Raw genomic sequence first — 23,645 nt, 5'->3', positions numbered from 1 at the left:
TAGAGCGCGGGAGAGAAAGGGAGACATCTACAAGCTTGCTTTCCCACTTGTGAAGATCTCCCCCTGAAGGTAGGGACAAGGAGCTTGAACATGGGTCCTTCAACACGGTACCATGTGAAAACCACTGGATGCACCCACCATCTCCCAGTCCCTGTCTCATTCTTGATATCTCAGAAAGTCAGTTGGGGTGGTGAAGCCCCAAGATGACTACACACACACACACACACACACACACGCTAATGGTATAGGCAATAGGGGTATAATATTAGGAATGCAGGTTGCCATGCACCTCACATCTAAGAAGTCTCACTCACAAGTTTTGAAACTCACAGTTGTATACTAACCTTGCTCCATTTTCCAACTTTCCACATGGCCATGTGCAGACAGCTCCTGAAATCGCATTTGTAGACCTGAGGGGAGGGCAGCACTGGACATTCTCCATAGTGCACAGGCCAGAGCAGGCGGGGCTTCCATTTCTCAGTGGATAGGACTCCAATGCAGTACGTAATCCTTTGTCGGTAATGAAACCCACAGTTACCTGCACACTGAGAAATACACTGTTACAAGGGGACTGGAGGGGGGGGGTTAAATGTCCTAAAGCTTAACTAGAGCCCAGTAGTTGCCAAGCACTTAACACATACACTGCTAAGTCATGTCGCCCCCACAACAAACCTCTTCATTGGCCTCATTTGCAGATGAGCAAACAAAGGTTCAGAAACACGAGGCAACTTTCCTAGAGTTGCACCAATATAAAGAAAAGGAGCAGGACCACGTTGAGCACACACGTTACCATGCTCAGGGACCCAGGCTTAAGCCCCTGGTCCCCACTTTCAGGGGAGAAGGAGAAGCTTCACAAGTGGTGAAGCAGTCTGCAGCTATCTCTCTCTCATCCTCTATCTGTCCTTTTAATCTCAGTTCCTCTCTGCCCTATCAAAGAAGGAATGAAAGAAGGAAGGGAGAGAAGGAGGAAGGGTGTAAGAAATCAGGTTATGCAGGAGAGAAATGGTGGAAAACCTCTTAAAATAGCTTTCATTGGCAAATTTTGTAGTACATAAAATTAAAAACTTGTTTAGAGAGGCGAACCTCCATGGTGAGTATGTGTTGTGAAACAGCTCTCTGAGGAAAATCACAGTCTGTAAAGACCACCCCTAGTTGCTCCTGACCTTCTCCCAGACTAGACTGGGGGAAGACAATGTCTCAGAAAAATAAGACAAACAATTATATAATTGGTTGATGATCCAGATTCAGGGGGAAGTGGGCCCAAAAAAATTGCTATGTAAAAACACCCCAATATGATGCCAACCATACTTCCATGGACAGACAACCCCACCAATGTGTCCTGGAGCCCTGCTTCCCCAGAGCCCTGCCCCACTAGAGAAAGAGAGAGACAGGCTGGGAATATGGATCGACCTGCCTACACCCATGTTCAGTGGGGAAGCAATTACAGAAACTAGACCTTCCACCTTCTGTATCCCATAATGACCCTGGGTCCATACTCCCAGAGAGTTAAAGAATAGAAAAGCTATCAGGGGAGGGGATGGAATACGGAGTTCTGGTGGTGGGAATTGTGTAGAGCCATACTCCTCTTACCTCTGGTTTTGTTAATGTTTCCTTTTTATAAAAATAATAATAATAATAATAATAAACACCCCAAAAAGCATGCTCAGGGTTCCATTCCCCGAATGATTCCAAGGTTCCTTGCTTGAGTGTTTCATTTCCCTCCCTTCCTTCAGACCCCATAGAGCTGGACTCTACAGAAGGGGGGGTGGGGAGGGAGGGTGGGAGGAAGGAAGGAAGGAAGGAAGGAGAAGAAAGAAAGAAAGAGAGAGAGAAAGAAAGGGAGGGAGGAAGAAAGAAAGGAAGGAAAGAAGAAGGAAGGGAGGGAGGAAGGGACGGAGGAAGGAAGGAAGAAAAAAAGTAAAGGGGAGAGAGAGAGAGAGAGTGTGTGTGACAAAAAAGAAAGGAGGGCAGTGTTATGCCTCATAAAATTGTTTCCACAAAACAAGTCCCCAGACAGGGCTACCTTGTCAAACCTTCTGGTAGCTACTTTCAATGTTGGCATCCATAAACATGTCCCTAGGAGGCTAGATAGTGACACACCCTGCTGAGTGCAAATGTTACTACGGACAAGGACCAGAGTTCAAACCCCCAGCTGCTATCTGCAGGGAGTAAGCTTCACAAATGATGAAAACAGGTCTGCAGGTATCTCTCTTTCTGTCTCCTCTACCTCCCCCTTCCATCTCAGTTTGTCTCTGTCTGTATCAAATAAATAAATAAGCAAACAAGCAAGCAAAATATTTTTTCAAGGTCTACACTGAACTCAAATCTAAGGGGCATGCCACTATTCCACATCATGGCACCATCCAGCTGTCTCACCAGTTCATGTCTTAGATTATCTCAGTCTGATGTGAATCCATTCTCTGCCCTCCTCTCCAGTTTTAACAGGGTCAAACGTTAGACTGTGCTGTTTTTTCTCCCAGTGGTAAACATTCATTGTTTTACCTTCGAGGAGTCTCCTGTCACCACAATGTACTTGCAGGCAGGGTTTCTGCACTTTTTCGTTGACAGAGGTCTGGCTAAAGGGTCACAGAGACTCTCTTTCACCTGGACGTGCTGGGCATCAACACACCACACCTGCCGGAGGGTCTCCGTTTGCTCACACGCAAGGGGACACTAGAAATGCGAGGAAGAGGTGAGTACCACGCTCTCTCCCTCCAGTGTCTGCCTTGTTTGCAAGCTGACTTGGCAATACTCACATCTGGCCAGTCTCTTGCCACCCATTGGTACTGCAGGCAGTCCTGACGCCAGCATTGCCTCTGAAATTCTGGCCGGGTGGCCCTGTCACACAGGTCTGCATCTACTGGACCCACACCTCTCAGTCTGCAGTACACCTCCCTCTGCTGCACTCCAGAGCCACAGGTCACAGAGCACTACAGGGAGCCCAAGGGATTTTAACAGTTAGGTGACAAAGGCCAAATTCAATAGAAATAGTTCCACTGTGTGGCAAACTTTATGTGATTTATAATGTATGTTATGTAAATATATATTATAGAAATTCAAGAAGTATATACAATTAAGGGGCAGGGATAAATAGCATAATGGTTGTACAAAGAGACTCTCATGCCTGAGGCTCCACTGTTCCTAGTTAGCAGTCCTCATTAAGCTACAGTCCTGAGTCCTTTTATTAAAAAAAAAAAAAAAAAAAAAAAAGTTACTCAGTGGTAAATGAAGAATGCTGCTTCAAAACCCCAGCAGAGCAACTCTGTGGTCGCAATTTGCCAAATAAACCTTCTCCGTTTGAGGCCTAACGTAAGGAGGTAATGAAATGAAATTATTTTATAGCAGGCGATTATATTAAAGAAATGTTACAATTTGTGTCGTCAGAACCAGGGAGCACCCCATGATTAGCTCCCAAGTGTCTCTGAAATTACACTGCTGCCACGACATCACTGAACGGCGAACAGGGACAGCCTGCAATTGTGAACTCAGAGTGGGTGCTTTTTATAGAGCAAATCAAAAGCCAACGACTTCCCAAGTGGTCATTTGCTTCTGACAGTGATTTTAGGGCTGTGTGGATGTCCAAAGCTCACATCTATGACAAGGAAAACCAATTCAAGAGGAGAAAACGAACTATGCAGAAACATGTGTGCTGTTTGAAGGCTTGATATCTTTCTATCTGTATCCTAGACTCCCTTGATATGCATTCCTGTTTTGAAATTGGCATCATATTTCTTTTTTCTGTGTTTTTTTCTTTCCAGAGCACTACTCAGCTCTGGATCATGCTTGTGCAGGGGACTGAATCTGGGACTTTGGAGCCTCAGGCATGAGAGTCTCTTTGCACAACCATGATGCTGTCTGCACCTGCCCAGCATGATGATTTCTTACTTGGTGGTAAGAGAGGCCTATTCTTTTTCTTTTAGTTTTACTCTTTTAATATTTTTTCTTTATTTCTATAGAAACAAAGAGAAATTGAGAGGGAAGGAGGAGATGCAGAGGAAAGCGGAAGAGAGACACCTGCAGTGGTGAAGTATTTCTGCAGCTGCTCCTCTTTCCCTCTCTGTCTCCCCTTCCCTTTCAATTTCTGTCTCTGTCCTAACAAGCAAACACAGAGCTGAAACCAACAACACACATTCTAAGAGCTCATAACTTGATTGGCCTCCCTGAGTCACTGCCTCCCTTTCCCAAAGTCTCTAATTTTAAGAAGTTAGTTTTGAAACTATATGCTAATGTGTCTGAATATTTTTCTTATTTTCTATGTTTCTTTTTTTTTTCCTAAGGTTTTGTTTGTTTGTTTTTTGTGACTGGGATTATCACTGTGCCTTGGTGCCATTCCTACCCTCAGCCATTTGTTTTTCCTTTGCTAGAGTATGAGTCAGAGAAAGAGAGAGAGAAAGAGTGAGAGAGAGAGAGAGAGAGAGAGTGGAACTGCAACACTACTCCAAAAAAAGCTTCCCTCCCCAGCGCCACCAGAAGCTAGAGTTGAGCAGTGCTTTCTGGTAAGACATACAAACAGAAATGACTATTCTCAGGAAACTGTGACTATTCCCATGTTGACATTGTGGAGATATGGGCAGGATTCCTTCACTTCTGTGAGGCTGCTACACCCCCTGCAGGTGGGGACTGGGGGATTGAACCTAAGTCCTTGTGCTGAGTGTGTTGAGTGTGTTCTACTGAGTGTGCTACCACTGGCTGGCAAGGCCAGTTTGTTAGCACTAATGATCGAGTCCTTGTCGTGGGGCTGATGGGCTGGGGTCAGAGAGTATCCCCCCACCTGCACCCTGCTGAGTTTCAACCACAGCACTTACACAGATACAAAGGAATCCTGGAGATCAGGAAGGTTAGTGCCCAACAAGCAAAGAAAATCTCAGTCCCACCCCTTCCACCCCTCCCCTCTCCCTTGGGGCTCCTGTCCCGTGACAGCAGTAGGGTTTAGCTGTCATATGCTGGTCATATGAAGAGCCTTGCCTTCAGCAGAAGCAACGTCGCCGATCATTATTTGCAACATCTTGGTCCAGATAAAAGAAGGCACATCTTTACCTTAAGCAAAACTGCCCTAAGATGAATTTAGTGAATAAATGGAGAAATGATGATGAGTCTATTTTAGCAATCAAATCATAGTTCAGGAAGCCAAAGTTGTCTCACTAGACACTAATCCATATGCCTTGTGTACAAGGAATCCACTATCTCTTAGGTTCAGTGACCAGAGATTATCAAAAGTAATTAACATTTTTTTAATCAGCTAGTTTTCAAGACTCACGTTCTCAGGACAATGGAAGTCGCAGACAATGAGAAAGGACACTGAGCCGTAGAGAAATTACGGTGTTTGAGATCTTGCATCACAGCAGCATTGTGAAACACATCACGTACCTCCTGCCATCCTTTGGCCTTCCATGAAGGACATCTGGCCGATCGACAAGCTTTGTGAGTACGAGGTTTCCTTAGGAGATCGCAGTTCTTGTCCTCTATTTTCCTTTGGACTTGGTCAATGCAGAGGACCTCACGGTACTTTAAGCCTCTTCCACAGGAAGCAGAGCACTGAAAAATAAGCGTGGGTGAATTGGGTTCATCCATATCTGGATTAATTTAATGCTGTATACAAGTAAAAAATGAACCAAGAAACCCACCATGGCTTTAATAGTTATGTAATTGCTGCTGCCATTATAGGGTATCCTATAAAACACTTCTGTAAAAAAAAAAAAAAATGAACTGATTGTTCACAATATTCCAGGCTTTCTCTGGGCACATAAATGCTCCCAACTTGTAAGGTTAAAGATTTGCAGTTGTGGTCTGGGAGGTGGCGCAGTGGATAAAGCATTGGATTCTCAACCATGAGGTCCTGAGTTTGGTCCCCGGAAGCACATATACCAGAGTGATGTCTGGTTCTTTCCCTCCTCCTATGGCTCTCATGAATAAATAAATAAATAAATAATAAATATCTGCGGTTAACACCTGTTATCACAAACACTCCACTATACCTTTGCTTTCAATTTTGTGTATTCATCAACACTTCCATTTCTAACCCTCAGTGCAAAGTATGCTTTGTATATTAAAAAACTAAATGATAGGGTGTCGGGTGGTAGCGCAGCAGGTTAAGCACACATAGCACAAAGACCAGCTCAAGGATCCTGGTTCCAGCCCCTGGCTCCCCACCTGCCGGGCTAGCTTCGTGGGCTAGCTTCGTGGGCAGGAGAGAGACGACCAGGGACTCATGGCTGAGCTGGGAACGCAATTCAATCTTTATTGACGAGCAGGGATGCAGTTCGATCTAGCTAGCTATCTCTAATCACAATCCTGTCCTATATATATCTCCTGAGGAGGAAGTGTCAGGAAGAGGAAGTACGTAGGATAGGGGGTGGGGAGGAGGAAAAAGCACAGGAACCAGTGGGGATTAGACCAATGAAAACAATGATTATGTAAATAGACCACAGAGTTAAGCAATACAAGCGAACTTAACATGATGATCAAAACAGAAGGTCTTATAAGCAGAATTTAAAAGCATACCAACACCCACCTGCAGTGGGGGTTACTTCACAAGCAGTCAAACAGATCTGCAGGTGTCTATCTCTCCCCCTCTCTGTCTTTCCTTCCTCTCTTGATTTCTCTCTGTCCTATACAACAATGACAGCAATAACAATAATAATAACAACAACAACAGTAAACAACAAGGGCAACAAAAGGGGAAAATAGCCTCCAGGAGCAATGGATTCCTAGTGAAGGACCAGTGATAACCCTGAAGGCAAAAAAACAAAAACAAAAAACTAAATGATCTCATCTTTGACCTTTTGTTTTAATCAGACAGAGAAATTGAGAGGGATGACAGAGAGAGAGACTTGCAGCACCACTTCACCACTTCAGCACCACTGCACCACTTGTGAAGCTTCCTCCCTGCAGGTGGGGAGTGGTGGCTTGGACCTGGGTCCTTGCACATGGCGATATGTGCACTCCACTGGGTGTGTCACCTTTCAGGACTTTCTCATAATACCTTTGACTTTCTTTTTAGTATTAAAACAATACTATCCCTCTAGGAAAAATTTCAGTAACATTTCCAAAAAAAAAATCTGAATGTACTGTTTAGAAATAGTTTTATGTTTGGGGTTTTGTTTTTATAATTTATAAAAATGCTTTTCTTTCCCTTCCAGGGTTATTGCTGGGGCTAGGTGCTTTCACTATGAATCCACTGCTCCTAGAGGCTATTTTTTTCCTTTTGTTGCCCTTGTTGTTTATTGTCATTGTTGTTATTGTTGTTGTCGTTATTGCTGCAGTTGTTGTTGGATAGGACAGAGAGAAATGGAGAGAGGAGGGGAAGACAGAGACGGGGAGAGAAAGAGAGACACCTGCAGACCTGCTTCACCGCTTGTGAAGCGATTCCCCTGCAGGTGGGAAGCTGGGGGCTAGATACATAATGGAATTCTACACAATGGAATAGTTGTGGTCTAGATACACAATGGAATACTACTCAGCTATTAAAAATGGTGAATTCACCTTCTTCACCTCATCTTGGATAGAGCTTGAATCAATCATGTTAAATGAGATAAGAAACAAAAGGATGAGGGCAGGGGAAATAGTATAATGGTTATGCAAAAAGACTCTCATGCCTGAGGCTCCTTAGTCTCAGGTTCTATCCCCTGCTCCACCATAAGCCAGAGCTGAGCAGTGCTCTGGTGTTTCTGTCTCTCTCTGCATCTCTCTCAAAAATAAAATAAATAAAAATACCTTTAAAAAAAAGGATGAATATGGGATGATCTTACTCATAGACAGAAACAAGATCAGAAGGGAAAACACTAAGCAGAATTTGGACTGGAGTTGGTGTATTGCACCAAAATAAAAGACTCTGGAGTGGGTGGGGAGGTCCTGGAACATGATGACAGAAGAGGACCTAGTGAGGGTTGTATTGTTATGTGGAAAACTGGGAAATGTTATGCACGTACAAACTATTGTATTTTATTGTTGACTGCAAACCATTAGTCCCCTGATAAAGAAATTAAAATAAAAATATATAAAACATAAATTGTTAAAAATGATTATTAAATATGTAATTCTGTATATTTTATGTGTCACAGTCTTAGGAATATTAGCTTTCTTGCCTACATTTTTCCTTTATATAATCTCAAAGAGGATAGTGATGGTTTTCAGTCTGATCTAGGAAAAGTTATGCAAGATATGGACTCCAGACCACTGCTCTCTATCCTCTAAGAAAGCTAGCTATTCACATTTCCATTTAGAAGCCTACACTGAGTTCCTAGAACACGCAATAATGTATTACACATTTTGTGTGTGAGCTTCAAGGCAGTTACACTATCTAATACAGATTACTGAAAGCTTTTTTTTTTTTTACATTAAAGATGAATTTGGGTTTGGTGTATTGCACCAAAGTAAAGGACTCTAGGGGTGGGGGCAGTGTTCAGGTTCTGGAACCTGATGATGGTGGAAGAGGACGTAGGTGTGAGGTTGAACTGTTATATGGAAAACTGAGAAAAATTACACATGTAACAACTACTGTATTTTACTGTTGACTGTAAGCCATTAATTCCCTCCAATAAAGGGGGGGAAATGAGTTTGTGATAATTACCTTTTTATTGAACTTAAAATAAATTCCATTTTTGTAAGCTATTTATTGACCTCACTGCCTTTTTTTGTTAAGACTTAGTGTTATTGTGGTCCAGGAGGTGGCGCAGTGGTAAAGCTTTGGATTCTCAAACATGAGGTCCCAAGTTCAATCCCCAGCAGCACATATGTCAGAGTGATGTCTGGTTCTTTATCTCTCCTCCTATCTTTCTCATAAATAAATAAAATCTAAAATAAATAAATAAATAAATAAAAGACTTAGTGTTATTATACCCCAGGTACTCTCTTCCCATTGATACAACTTTCCCCCCCCACCTCCAGGGTTATCGCTGGAGCTTGGTGCCTGCACTTGAATCCTCAGCTCCTGGGGGCCATCTTTTCCCCATTGTTGTTGTTGTTGCTGCTTTCATTTTGTCAGATAGGACAGAGAGAAATTGAGAGGAGGAGGGGATAGAGAGCAGGAGAGAAAGATAGACACCTGCAGAACTGCTTCACCGACTGTGAAGCAACCCCCCCACAGGTGGGGAAACAAGGGCTCAAACCAGGATCCTTGTGCCAGTTTTAGTGTTTAGTGATTTTCTGGAAGTCAAAGGTGAATAGCCGGATGTGCGTTTGATATGCTGTATCTAGCTGGTGCCCATGTGTCTCAGCTTTGTCAATTCCCAGAGTTCTTTTTATCAATCTGTAAATCTAGGAATCACTCAGTAAAATAGGCAATCAATTACTGATAACTCTGATGAAAAATGACCAACTCTTTCACAAAACTAAATAAGAACCATCATTGAAATGTCAACTCTAGAGGCCCGACCATGGAGTACCTGATTAAAGGTTAATATCACAGAGCACAAGGACCCAGGTTTGAGGCCCCGGTCCCCACCTGCAGGGGGAAAGCTTCATGAGTGGTGAAGCAGGGCTGCAGGTGTCTCTCTATCTCTCTCCCTATCTCCCACTCCTATCTCAATTTCTCTCTACTTCTGTCCAATAATAAATAAATCAAAATTATATTTTTTAATATTTAATTATTCCCTTTTGTTGCCCTTGTTGTTTTATTGTGTAGTTATTACTATTGTTGTCATTGTTGACTAGGGCAGAGAGAAATGGAGAGAGGAGGTGAAGACAGAGAGGAGAAGAGAAAGACACCTGCAGACCTGCTTCACCGCCTATGAAGCGACTCCCCTGCAGGTGGAGAGCTTGAACTGCGATCCTTATGCTGGTCCTTTCACTTTGCACCACCTGCGCTTAACCCACTGCGCTACCGCTGTACTCCCTATGTGTTTTTTTTTTTTTTTTTTTGGTTTATTTTATTTATTTATTTTGCATCCAAGGTTATCACTGGAGCTCGGTGCCTGACTAGGAATCTACTGCTCCTGGAGGCTATTTTTTCCCCTTTTGTTGCCCTTGTTGTTGTTGTTGGCTAGGACAGAGAGAAATCGAGAGAGGAGGGGAGACAGAGAGGGAGAGAGAAAGATAGACACCTGCAGATCTGCTTTACCACTTGTGAAGCAACCTCCCTGCAGGTGGGGAGCTGGGGGCTAGAACCGGGATCCTTGCACCAGTCCTTGATCTTCGCACCATGTGCGCTTAATCCGCTGAGCTAACCGCCCGGTCCGCAATAAAATTTTTTTTGTTGTTGTTATTTTTTTTATGTTGTGGGAGTGTGTTTTTCTCTCTCTCCCTCCATTCCTTCTCAACTTCTGTCTCTACCAAAAATAAATGAATAAATGAACTAAAGAATAGATTGACTCTATCACATTGATAAAGAGAGAGGAGAAACCAAACATCACCTAATGTGACAGGCAAGGACTAAGTTGGTAGCTGTAGCTCAGAAAGGGAAAGTGTGCCTTACAAAACTTCCTAAACTACATAAGAGTTGGGAAAAGACATGCTGTATCATAGCAACTAAAACAAGATCAGAGAAGTTTCCACTTTTTAAAGTTAAGGCCTACAAGGTATGTTTAAAAGTTTCTCTACCATTTAACTAGCAATTATCAGGGGAGAGCGTGAACGCAGTACCCCACTACCACAAATTATGCAGTCGAGTTTCCCACATTTGGGGAAATCGCAGGGGTCAGCACATCAGGAGTGCGATGGATACGCCTCGCCCTGGGAAAACCACTTTCATGATCATGGTATCTCCCCTGCCAGGTAAGTATGAGTTGCGCCGCCAGCCCGCAAACACCACAACACCTCCGCCTCACTCTCAACGCAAGCTCACTTTGCTCAGCCACAGTCTCACGGTCCTCCCCACAAGTACCCGCTCCCCACACACTCTGCGTAGGAGGCCTTTGTCTCCCCGGGATGCTCCAGTCTCCACGTGCACGCACCACGCTGCCCCCTACACCCGTGGAGCTCAAAAAGAGCTTTTCTTTTAAAACTTTTAAAAGAAAAGTTAAAAAAAAAAAAAAAAGAAGTTTCAGCTTTAGAATTCAGCAGCTAAATTTCAGCTATGGGAGGTCTCTGTAAGTGGTCTTCACAGCTAGTGAACTGTGGCCCATTCTAAATACTGATTATTTTTCACATAACTAAACTGTATTTTCCACTCTAATTTCCGATAATCTTTGAGTCATTTTTATTCTTGTCTGTAACCAAATCTAGTATTTAAATACATTTTTAACCTAGTATTTATTTGTTATTGTTGTTCTTTTTTGGTCAAGCGCCAACAATGACAATTGTCTTTTTTTTTTTTTTTTCCTCCAGGGTTATCGATGGGGCTCAGTGCCTGCACTACAGATTCACTACTCCTTGGCCATTTATTTTATTTTATTTTTCTTTGTATAGGTCAGAGAGAAAATGAGAGGGGAGAAGAAGATAGAGGTAGAGAGAAAGATACCTAGTGGGGGGGAGATATAGCATAATGATAATATAAAGAGACTCTCATGACTGAGGCTCCAAAGTCCCATGTTCAATCACCTACATCACCATAAGCCAGAACTGAACAGTTCTCTAGGAGAGAGAGAGAGAGAGAGAGAGAGAGAGAGATTGAGACCTGCAGAGCTGCCTCACCTCTTGTGAAACGACCCTCCTACAAATGGGGAGTTGAGGACTGGAACCAGGATCTTTGCACAGGTCCTTGAGCTTCACAATATGTGCTTTTAACCCGGGACGCCATCGCCTGCCCCCCCCCAATGACTAGTGTCTTTAATAAAAATATTAAAACGTATACTCTTCTGTACTTTCTTGATGCACCAAATATTGGTCATCACTCTTTCCCAAATGTATATTCTAACACACTCAACACATGACCCTTACTTTACATGGGCATGAAATCATTACCTTCTCTCAAAACATGACAAGTTCACTCAATAACAGTACCTCGCTTAGATCTTAATGGATTATTTTCTCCTTGTGTTTTCTAAATATTGAGTTTCCTTATAGTCAGAAAGGGTTTCAGTGGCCCAGGATGCCATGTAGTGGATAAAGTCTCAGACTCTCAAACATGAGGTCCTGAGTAAGATCCAGGCAGCGCATGTACCAAAGTGACGTCTGTTCCATTTATTTCTCTTCTCCTATCTCTCTCAGTAATCATTAGATTTTTAAATAAAAATATTTGATTTTTATTTTAATTTAAAAAAATGGAGAAATGAAGAGGGTAAGAGTAGATAGACAGGGAGAGAGAAAGAGAGACATCTGCAGAACTACTTCACTTGTAAAGATTTCCCCAGGCAGGTTGAGGCATGAACCTGGGGGGTTTGGCATATGGTACTGTGTGCTCTTTTTTTTTAATACATTTCTGAAATTGTTTTATTTATTTACTTATTTATTATTGGATAGAGACAGAGAGAAATTGAGATGGGAGAGGAAGATAGGAAGAGAGCCACCTGCAGCCTTGCTTCAGCACTCATGAGGTTTTCCCCCTGCAGGTGGGGACCAGGGGCTTGAACCCAGGTCCTTGTACATTGTATTGTGTGTGCTTAACCATGGCCCCGACAGTGTGTACTCTTATCTAAGTGTGCTACCACCCAACCTCAAACTAAAGGAAAGAAAGAAAGAAAGAAAGGGAGAAAGGGAAAGAAAGTCCAGTGGTAGCATGCAGGACTTGTTTGTGTGAGGTCCCATATTCAATCCCTGGAGCTATAACATGCTCCCCTTATTTATTATATGAGGGAGGGAGAGAGAGAGAGACTCACAGAAGATAGAGAGAAGTCAGAGTGCCACTGCAGTACATGTGACACCAGGAATTGAACCCAGAACCTTAGGCATGCAAACTGATGCCCTACCAGTTGATCTATTTCTCTGGCCACAAACATAAACCTTAATTTAAATAATTTAAGTAAATAAATATTGGTTTTTCCTTATAGCTCTGAGTCAATCCTATGACTGGGATAAGTACCTATCACTCTTCACACTTCTCCAAACTCTGTTTCTAACACTTCGACACTTTCTACTTTTGTTAACGTGTTTCATCTCCTCTGAAAGTATCCACTTATCTTCAAAGGGGCAAAGCTACTAATTACTAGCTGGACTCTTGATGTAAGCATATTATTATTTTATAAACACTAAAAGAACTGATTATATTTTTGATCCCATGAAATATACTTATTGATTTAAAAAAAAAAAAAACTCAGAGGCCTCTAGGAAAAAAGAAGACAAAATGAAAGTTAAAAAAAAAAAATCACAAAACAATGTTCTAATTGCACTTTTAAAATAGAATTCTTTTATCCTATTATCTAAAAAGGAACAGTTTCATTATTTTATCACTTCTGATGAGATCCTTGTGGGGATTAACATTTAAAAGAAATTTGCAGGGGCTGGGTGGTGGTACAATGGGTCAAGCACACCTGCTATCATTTGCAAGAACCCAGGTTCAAGATCCCAGGCCCCACCTGCAGAGGGGGAAGCGTCACAAGCCATGAGGCAGTGCTGTAGATGTCTCTCTTACTTTCTCCCTATCTCCCCCCTCACCTCTCAAAAAAAATCTGTTTTGAAAAATTCTGTCCTATCAAAATAAGTAAATATTTAAAAAAGAACATTGCAAATAATTGAATCTTAGTTGGATTTGGGGAAGTTATGAAGTAACTAGTAATGTTTAAGTCTCTCTCTCTCTCTTTCAAACAAAAATACAGGGTGACTTGGAATGATTCCAAGGAATAGTTCAACTCATGGGAAGATCTGAGTGAGGCAAATCTTTTCTTTGGTACCTCAGAAGTTTTACAAGGGATTTTTCCCTATTGTATATCCTTGATTCCATCCTACTTTGTTGAGGTTTTAAATAAAAGTCACCCAAATGCACTATTTCTACATATTAGGTGAAAACAAATATCTACTTGTGGTCATTTAAAGAAATGTAGAATTCAAAACCCCTAAAAATGTAACCGAATCTCCAATGCTCTAACAAATTGGCTGGCACTTCCAAATCCCAAGATGGAGGTGGGGGTGGGGGGGTGAGGGTGGGTGGAGTGAAGATAACGACTTGGAGGCTGCTGCTGGCCTGAGCTCCAACAACAGCAGCTGGATAGGGTAGGATACTGGGCCATCAGCAGCAGGGTGAATAAGGGGTCCTAAGTGTGACATCAAGGAGGGGCTCAATCTTGGCTTAGAAAATGTAGGAAAAAGAAAGGAAATATTTTGATTATTTCTGAAGTGCACCCCTCCCCCTCCCACAACCAGACCCTAGGGGTTGGAGAGCTGCATCTAGCAGGCTTCCCACTGAGCTTTTGATCTTTACCAAGATTCCTGGCTCATTAGGGGTGCCATTCCAATCATTTCCCTTTTTGATTTCCTTCTCTATCTCTCTCTTTTTTTTTCTAAGTGGCTGGAGCTCTATTCGAGTGACATATCTGACCAATCAGACCCTCACCCCTGCCTGGGAAAGACTACCTGGAGGTCTTTGTTTGTTTGTTTGTTTGTTTGTTTTTGTTTTGTTTTTAACAATTGGCTGTCTTTGCTCAGGCTGCCTGAGCCAATCTAGAACCGCCCAAGCTGCAGACTGACTGTTAGGGTTTTTTACTCTGTTCTATTTTATTAATACTATTATATAAACACATGTTCCTTTCCCCCCCTCCTTCTTCAGGTTGACCAAAATTAACTGTTATTGTTTCTTCCATTGCTAGGTGAATAGGTGTCCTATCCATTGTGAGAGGAACTTGTTTCACTCTACCTCTTCCATCACTCTCCCCTTTTCCCCTCCTCCTAGATAATTAAAAAAAAAAACTCTTTCCCTCTTTCCCAAATCCCAAGATGGAGAGTTGAAATTAAATTAGACACAGAACATGATTATTCTATTCTTGTTGTAGAGCTGATACATATACTTATTCTTTAACTAATACATAATTAAAGAATAAGATTACATTTGAAATTTGAGGTGGAATCACCACTTTGTTTACATACATGGTTACTACAAAAGAGCAAGTGAATTGGCTTAATTTGTAAGAGAACTGATTAATTTAGTTCTAGAAACTTAAATTGTGAAATAAAATAGGATAAGGAAATGGAGGTTATTTAACTGCAGTTGCAAGAAATGAAAAACCCAAGGGGTGTGTGTGTGAGAGAGAAAGAAAAAAAGAGGAGGGGAGGGAGCTTGGCTTTATTATTATTTTATTTTTTAGTTTTAGCTGTGATTTTATAAGTTGTCAAATTCACCTGACCCAGGTTTGAGTCCCAGCTCCACTTGGAAGGTGCCTTAGCACCAGAGCCATTGCTGTGGTCTCTCCCTCTCTTGTCTTTTTCTGTTGCTCTCTTTCCACCTGAAAAATTCAATTGTGAATCCATACATGACGGATGTCTCTACTATCCCAAAATGTAAATGAATTAATACATAAGATGCGAAAAAGACACAAAGAAGTGGAAAGATATTCCATGTTCATGGACTGGAATAATTAACATCATCAAAATGAATGTACTACCCAGAGCCATATATAAATTTCATGCAATCCCCATCAAGATCTCACACAATTTTTTAGGAGAATAAAACAAATGCTACAAATCTCTATCTGGAACCAGAAAAGACCCAGAATTGCCAAAACCATCTTGAGATCAAAGAACAGAACTGGAGGCATCACACTCCCAGATCTCAAATTGTATTATAGGGCCGTTATCATCAAAACTGCTTGGTACTAAACATAAACAGACACACTGACCAGTGGAACATAAATCAGAGCCCAGAAGTAAGCCCCAACACCTGTGGACATTAATCTTTGACAAAAGTCCCCAGATTATTAAATGGAGAAAGGAGAGCCTCATCATCATCAAATGATGTTGGAAAAATTGGATTGAAACATGGAGAAAAATGAAACTGAGCCACTATATTTCACCAAACATAAAAGTAAGTTCCAAATGGATCAAGGACTTGGATGTTAGACCAGAAATTATCAAATACTTAGAGGAAAGTATTGGCAGAACTCATTTCCATATAAATTTTAAAGACATCTTCAATGAAACAAATCTAATTACATCAAATAAAAAAGATTCTGTACAGCAAAGGAAACCACTACCCAAACAGAAAAACCTCCCACAGAATGGGAGAAGATCTTTATATGCCATACATAGGACAAGAGGCTAATAAGCAAAATATAGAAAGAGCTTGCCAAACTCAGCAACAAGAAAACAATAACCCCATCCAAAAATGGGGAGAGGATATGAACAGAATATTCTCCATAGAAGAGATCCAAAAGGTCAATAAACATATGAAAAAACTGCTCCAAGTCATTGATTGTCAGAGACAATCTTCACTCCTACAGAGAAAGCCATATACATCAGAACAGGTAGCAGCAACAAATGCTGGAGAGGTTGTGGGGACAAAGAAACCCTCCTACACTGCTGGTGGGAATGTCAATTGGTCCAGATCCTGTGGAGAACAGTCTGGAGAACTCTCAGAAGGCTAGAAATGGACCTACCCAATGAGCCTGCAATTCCTCTCCTGAGGATATAGCCTAAGGAGCCAAGCACACCCATTCAAAAAGATGTGTGTATACTTATGTTCTTAGCAGCACAATTTGTAATAGCCAAAACCTGGAAGCAACCCAGGTGTCCAACAACAGATGAGTGGCTAAGTTGTGGTCTAGATACAATGGAATACTACTCAGCTATTAAAAATGGTGATTTCCTTTTCTTCATCTCATCTTGGATGGAGGCTGAATCAGTCATATTAAGTGAAATAAATAAGGGGAAAAAAGATGAATATGGGATGCTCTCACTCATAGACAGAAGTTGGAAAACAAGATCAGAAGGTAAAACACTGGGAGTCAGGCTGTAGCACAGCGGGTTAAGCACAGGTGGCGCAAAGCACAAGGACCGGCATAAGGATCCCTGTTCGAACCCCGGCTCCCCACCTGCAGGGGAGTCGCTTCACAGGCGGTGAAGCAGGTCTGCAGGTGTCTATCTTTCTCTCCTCCTCTCTGTCTACCCCTCCTCTCTCCATTTCTCTCTGTCCTATCCAACAATGACAACAACAATAATAACTACAACAATAAAACAACAAGGGCAACAAAGGGAATAAATAAATTTAAAAAAAAATAAATATAAAAAAATTAAAAAAAAAAAAAAGAAGGTAAAACACTAAGCAGAACTTGGACTAGAGTTGGTGTATTGCACCAAAGTAAGAGACTCTGGGGTGGGAGGGGGAAGGTTCAGGTCCTGGAACATGATGGCAGAGGAGGACCTAGTGGGGGGTGTATTTTTATGAGGATATTTCTGCACATATTTCCCACAATATTTCTGCAAGAATTTGTAAAAGAAACCCAAATTTCCATCAGCAGCAAAGTGGATAAAGAAGGTGTGGGGCCAGGACGAGTGCTCAGTAAAGGACTAGCATGTCTGAGACCTCTGAGGCCCCAGGTTCAACTTTTGGTACAATTGTGTAACATACTGGGGGGGGGGGGGTTCTAGTCTTGTTCTCTGTCTACTTATCTATCTATCTACCCCTATCTCAAATAAATAAATATTTGTCGTATGTACACTCAACCAGGTGTGCCACAACCTGGCCCCTTTAAGTAAATAAATATATATATATTTTGCCTCCAGGATTATTGCGTGGGCTCAGTGCCTGCACCATAAATTCACTGCTCCTGGAGACCACTTTTTCCCTTTGTTGCTCCTGTTGTTTTATCGTCATTGTGGTTATTTATTATTGTTGTTGCTGCTGTCGTTGGATAGGACAGAGAGAAATCAAGAGAGGAGGGGAGACAGAGGGGGGAGAGAAAGATAGACACCTGCAGACCTGCTTCACTGCCTGTGAAGTAACTCCCCTGCAGGTGGGAAGCCGGGGGCTTGAACCTTAAATTATCCTGAATGAACAACATAAGTTGTAGTCATCAGATTATAAGATTGAAAGAAATCAGACACAGAAGAGTTACAGGCCATATTGTATTCATATATGAAGTGAAAATAGCTAAAATAAACTAATGGTTACAAACAGGAGTCCAATTCTGTTTACTCTGGGAAAGTGACAGTGACTAAGAGGGCCTAGTGGAGCTTGGAATGAACTCTTCATCTCAATAACAATTACAGTGATGGTTCACTTCATAATAACATCTATCTGTACACTACCTGCTGCTGCACAAAATTTAAGTGCTAGATATTTTCATTTTTTATACACACATTACTGTCCTCAAGGACCTGAGTTTGAGCCCCTACTCCCCATTTGGAGGGGGAGGGATGCTTCACAAAGGTGAAGAAGGTCTGCAGGTATCTTTTTCCCTTTCTAGCTACCTCTCCCTTCTCAATTCCTCTCTGTTCCTCCCTTCTCAATTCCTTCTCAATTCCTCTCTGTTCATAAAAAGAAAATGTGTGTGTTGGGCGGGGGGGGGGGGGGGGGGGGATTGCCATCAAGAGTAGTGGACGTGTAGTGCTAGCATCAAACCCCCAGTAACAACCCTGGTTAAGAAAAAAGTATAACCTAGTGATTGTTGATTGAAACTAGCAGCTAAAGCAGGCATCATTTTCTCTTAGAAATATAAATTTTGAGGGCCAGCATAATACCTCACTTTGATAGTAAGCTGCTTTGCCATGTGCATGACCCATCCTTGGTTCTCTCTCTCTCTCTCTCCCTCTAACTAAAAGAAATATATATGTATAAAATTTAGTATTTCTGATAATTTTTGCAACATATTTATAATAAAACTATAAATACAATAATTGAGTGCTTACAACTATATGGCTTTGTGTTATACCCGTGTGATCTATTTCTCCAAGCCAGCAAGAAAAACTTACTGACAGACACACACACCTTTTTGTCTTAGGAAAGTTAAATTCACAACTGGGGAGGCAGCATAGTGTTTATGCAAAAGACTCTAAGGTCAGAACAGCTCAAACACGCTCAGGTGTTTTTGTATATTGGAATAATCTGAAAAGGTTTTTATTTTTCACAGCCTTAAGTAACGATGCAAAAAGTATCAATAAGCTCAATTTAGAAATGCCAAGTGTTTATCTTTGCTCCTATCTTTTTCAAAACTGTTATTGTGTGCTTCTTTGGAAAAGTTAAATAAAAAATATCTAAATGGAAAATTAACATGTGTTTTTAATTTTTTTATTTTAGAGACAGAGAGAAAGAGACCACAGCAGAGAGGTCCCTGGACAATCTGAGCTTCATTTGTGTGGCTAGGATAATTAAAGACTCTCCCAATAACAAAGAAAGAGACCACAGCACCAAAGCTTCCTTCAGTGTGTAGGAGCCAAGTTCGAACCTGGGTCACACACACACAGCAGAGCTGTGCACTATTCAAGGGAGTTATTTCACTGACCCGTGTTTTTCCTTTTTATTTATTTTTTTAAGCTTGTATTCAGGAAAAGTGAAAGCATTCACACAGTGAGACACATAGGCAAATCGCTGGCCCATGTTTTTTTTTTTAATTAAAGTAATATCACACCATAAGACTGTCTCAGGTTTGTCTGATCAAAAAAAATAATCCACATAAACACTCTGTTAAGTTTACCACATAAAGTTCAGTGGCCTTTACCACTTATCTGACCCCTTTTACCTGTTTCCTCACCCTCTCCTTCTCCTCCCCTTCTACTTATGACTAACTGGTCTTATAGTACAAAGTTTGTGTTCTAATTAGCTCATCTATTTGTTTTGCCAAATACCACATATAAATGAAATCATGAAGTACCCACTGTTTGACTTATTTCACTACCTAGTTGGACATGAGCAGACAACTGGAGACAGATGTGGCATATGTGCACAATGGGATATTTCTTAAATTCTTACCATTCACAACAGAAGGAACCAAGGAAATATTGAGCTTGGCAAAGCACAAGTCAGATGGAGATTGTTGGTTTTCGAAAAAATTATTTCATATATATATATATATATATGAGAGAGAGAAGCACTCTGGTACATGCAGTACTGGGGATTCAACCAGGGACTTCAGGCATGCAAGTCTGGTGCTCTTGATCAGTTGACCTGTTTCCCCAGCTACAAAATGGCAAGTTTTGGGAGGCCGTGTAGTGGTGCACCTGCTTGAGTACACACATTACAGTGTCCAAGGACCCGGGTTCAATCCCCTGGTGCCTACCTGCCGGGTAGAAGTTTCCTAAGTGATGAAGTAAGTATCTTTCTCACTCTCTATCTCCCCAAGTATCTTTCTCGCTCCCTATCTCCCCTTCCCGCTCAGCTTTTCTCTATATATATCCAAAGTAAATAAATTAATGAATATTTTAAAAATCTTTAAAATAGTAAATTTTGAATCATAACTATTTGCTGAAGGGTGAGGAAATAAAAAGAGAAAAAAATGAGAAAACATTTAAAACTATTGCAGCAAAAACAGAATAGCAGAATGAATACCCTTCTGTTTAAACAAAAATAAGAAATTATGCATATTAAGAGTGTCAGCTCTGAAAAAAAAATAGTGCTGCTCCTACTGCTCCTTTAATTCAAAGCATATGTGGCAAAGAGGCAGATACTAAATCTATCAACAGGGAAACCACTCATGCTCTTTCCCTAAAGATTGTATTTCAGAGATTTAAAATGTAATGGAGTTTGAAAATTCCCTATAGCCTGTTGCAGACATCCTCTGACTAAGCTACTTGAATAAGCTGAGACAGCATTCAGTTCTTAAAGTGTTTCCTACTGAACTATTTCATTCTAGCTCACAGCACCTGAATATATTTAGTATTTGCAACTTGCAGTTTTTAAACAAGGTTACTTTACAAAAAATAAGTGTATCCCAACTTAAAAAGTTAAATAAATGCATGCATAGTACCATATCGAGTAAATGTGTTTAGATTCGTGTAGTTGTAACATTTATTTTTATGTCCTGAAATTTCGAGTCCATATTTATGAACTCACAGTTGATTTACAGTTCTTGCTCATGCACTATGAAAATTATCATATGTAATCTATTTGGCTAATGCAAATGAAAGCAATATATTCAATCATTTATTATGTTCAGCTTCTAATATTTTCTAAATTATGACTTTGAAAAAGTCTCGTAATTATTTCCTCTTCCAGTATAAACCCTGAAGAAAAGTTACAATCTTAAGTGGCTTATAAAATTTTTTCACTTACATTTTCCACAGATAATTTAGAAAATCAAATGAAAATAATAATACTCTCATGACTAATGACAAATGGTATTACCGATTCTTCTCTAACAGTAAGCCTGGTGTTGAAACATTTCAAACCTGTAGACATCAGTGGACTTCAGCTTACTCCACCACTTCAAGCTACCAATACTAATTCTTAGCAAAAACAAAATAAAACAAAACAAAATCTGAGAAAAAAAAATCTGCCATTAGAAATTGAAAAACAAGATCAGAAGAGAAAACACAAGTAGAACCTGAATTGGCGTATTGCACCAAAGTAAAAGACTCTGGGGTGGGTGGTGGGTAGAATACAGGTCCAAAAAAGATGACAGAGGACCTAGTGGGGGTTGTATTGTTATATGGAAAACTGGGAAATGTTATGCACATACAAACTATTGTATTTACTGTAGAATGTAAACATTAATTTCCCAATAAAGAAATTAAAAAAAAAATCTGCCATTGACTTAAAGCTCAGAATTTATACTACAAAGGAGTAATGAAGAATTCAGACTTCTCTATAAAATATTTTTAGCCAGTGAAGCCCCTCTAAGCAGTTCCCGTTTAAAGATTGCTGACTTCCTAACTAACACAAATCTTTACAATTATATGATACCATGGGAGGGGAGAGCAAGGGACAGTCCCTGTCAATATGGATACATAAATGCTGTCTCGTTGTAACAATTCAAATGGGGCAATTTTTGTGAATTTATTATTTTATTCAAGCCACCAGTGGAGCATTCCTTTTACAAGGATAGTATTTCTTGAGAAAAACTCTTCTCCTAGCTTTATCCTAGGAGAGAACCCATACTGGAATCATGAGCACCTGCCTCCCAAAAAGGAACAAAGCAGGAAATTATTCAGTGTGGGCAGACCATAGAAAGGTAGAAAATCAAAAAGATTAAAAAAAAAAAAAAAGACATACCTTGAGAAAAATAGACATAAAAAGGACATGAAGCCACTCTTTGCTATAGTGATGTATACTAAATTTTTACAGCCAAGGTACCCACAGAATAACAGGAATTACCATCTCACATTTCCATAGGAGTTTTTGTGCTAAGCATAGGAGTTAACAGAAATAAAGCCAAGAGGCTTGATTTCAAATAGGGTTATGAAAGTTTGAAGAGAAAGGTGGGCAGAAAACACGTGGGGCATGGAGTGGGGGGATGAACTCTGTGAACGTTTTGATAAAAGTCAAGAGTTTTAAAGAATAACCATTGCATATATTTATGTCTATTTATTAGGGACTATCAAAATTGTGAATCAAGAATGTTTCAGGAATTTAACATTTTAGTGAATTTAAACTGATGATATTTTTAAAAGGAATGATGTTAATATCTTTTAAATTTTATTTATTTATTTGGATAGAGACAGTCAGAAATTAAGAGGGCCCACTTTCCCGTATGCCTCTCCCAATCCATATCAAATAATATTGCATCTGCCGATCCCAACCTAATCAACACAACGAGTGCCACCTCATCATGCTTCACTTCAGACTGTGTCCGGAGACTTCAAGTGTGGAATAACAATCCTTCAGCTTCATTACTCGGGTGAGACCTTTCCTTTCATAGTATTCTCTAATTCCATTCCAGGTGGTTCACTTCCTAACAAAGTCCCAAAACCTAGATATAGACCAGGTCCCCTGAGATAGAGCATATGTTCACACATATCCATAAACTAGGGCAAAATATATACCTGAAAGCAAAAGTACACAATAGTCTGCAGTGAGTATTCCCCAACTCTTCATCTGCACTATTCCAGCCTTTAGGTCCATAATTGTTCAACAATTTGTTTGGCTTTGTATGTTAACTCTCTTTTCAGCCACCAGGTTCCAGATGCCAGCAGGATGCCGACCAGACTTCCATGGACAGACAATCCCACCAATGTGTCCTGGAGCTCCACTTCCCCAGAGCCCCACCCTACTAGGGAAAGAGAGAGGCAGACTGGGAGTATGAATCGACCAGTCAATGCCAATGGTCAGCAGGGAAGCAATTACAGAAGCCAGACCTTCTACCTTCTGCATTCCACAATGTCCATACTCCCAGAGGGATAAAGAATAGGAAAGCTATCAGGGGAGGGGATGGGATATAGAGATCTGGTGGTGGGAACTGTGTGGACTTGTACCCCTCCTATCCTATGGTTTTGTTAATGTCTCCTTTTTAAAATAAATAATTAAAAAAGAATATAAAACCAAGAGAGAATCTTGCCATTAAAATTACCCTGCAATTGAAAGTAGATGTTGTATGAATAAAAGAATAGCATAAAACAACTCCAATCAGAATGTAAGAGAAAGCTTTTGTTAGTTAAAAATATAAAGTGAAGCCTTCAGTGGTTTAGATATTGAGAACATTTTCATCATATAAAATTAAATGACATGGCCAGGTCATGGCACAACTTGTAAAGTGCACGTCACCATGTGCAAGGACTTGGGTTCAAGCCCTTGGTCCCTGCCTGCAGGAAGGACACTTCACAAGCAATAGAGCAGTGTAGGGTCTCTCTCTCTCTCTCTCTCTCTCTCTGTCTCTCTGTCTCTCTCTCTCTCTCTTTTTCCACCCTATTTCTGAATCCATCACAATAAAAAACTTAAATAACACAAAATGACAGAGGAACTAAATAATAAAGAG

At 40.7% G+C, this 23,645-nt stretch overlaps 1 protein-coding gene and 1 non-coding gene across 5 annotated transcripts in view; both read right to left on the bottom strand.

Moving 5' to 3' along the window:
- The window catches only part of ADAMTS20 (ADAM metallopeptidase with thrombospondin type 1 motif 20), a 139,839-nt gene that overhangs the window by 14,685 nt on the left and 101,509 nt on the right, over nt 1-23,645 (bottom strand). For all 4 annotated transcript variants that reach the window (XR_009550014.1, XM_060191745.1, XM_060191746.1 and 1 more), the window contains 4 exons: nt 5,368-5,535; nt 2,757-2,930; nt 2,503-2,673; nt 345-545 (listed from right to left, as the gene is read on the bottom strand). Coding sequence is in view for 3 of the 4 variants with exons in the window: in XM_060191745.1 (XP_060047728.1) it covers nt 345-545; nt 2,503-2,673; nt 2,757-2,930; nt 5,368-5,535 (714 nt within the window). In the remaining variant the exon portion in view is untranslated. The remainder of the gene's footprint in view (nt 1-344; nt 546-2,502; nt 2,674-2,756; nt 2,931-5,367; nt 5,536-23,645) is intronic.
- On the bottom strand, nt 10,555-10,718 carry LOC132538894 (U1 spliceosomal RNA). Its single transcript, XR_009550199.1, has one exon. It is a non-coding gene; the product is annotated as a U1 spliceosomal RNA (small nuclear RNA).

This window comes from Erinaceus europaeus, chromosome 5 (genome assembly GCF_950295315.1).
Source record: "Erinaceus europaeus chromosome 5, mEriEur2.1, whole genome shotgun sequence".
Lineage (NCBI taxonomy): Eukaryota > Metazoa > Chordata > Mammalia > Eulipotyphla > Erinaceidae > Erinaceus > Erinaceus europaeus.
This window is presented reverse-complemented; position numbering and strand designations above follow the sequence as displayed.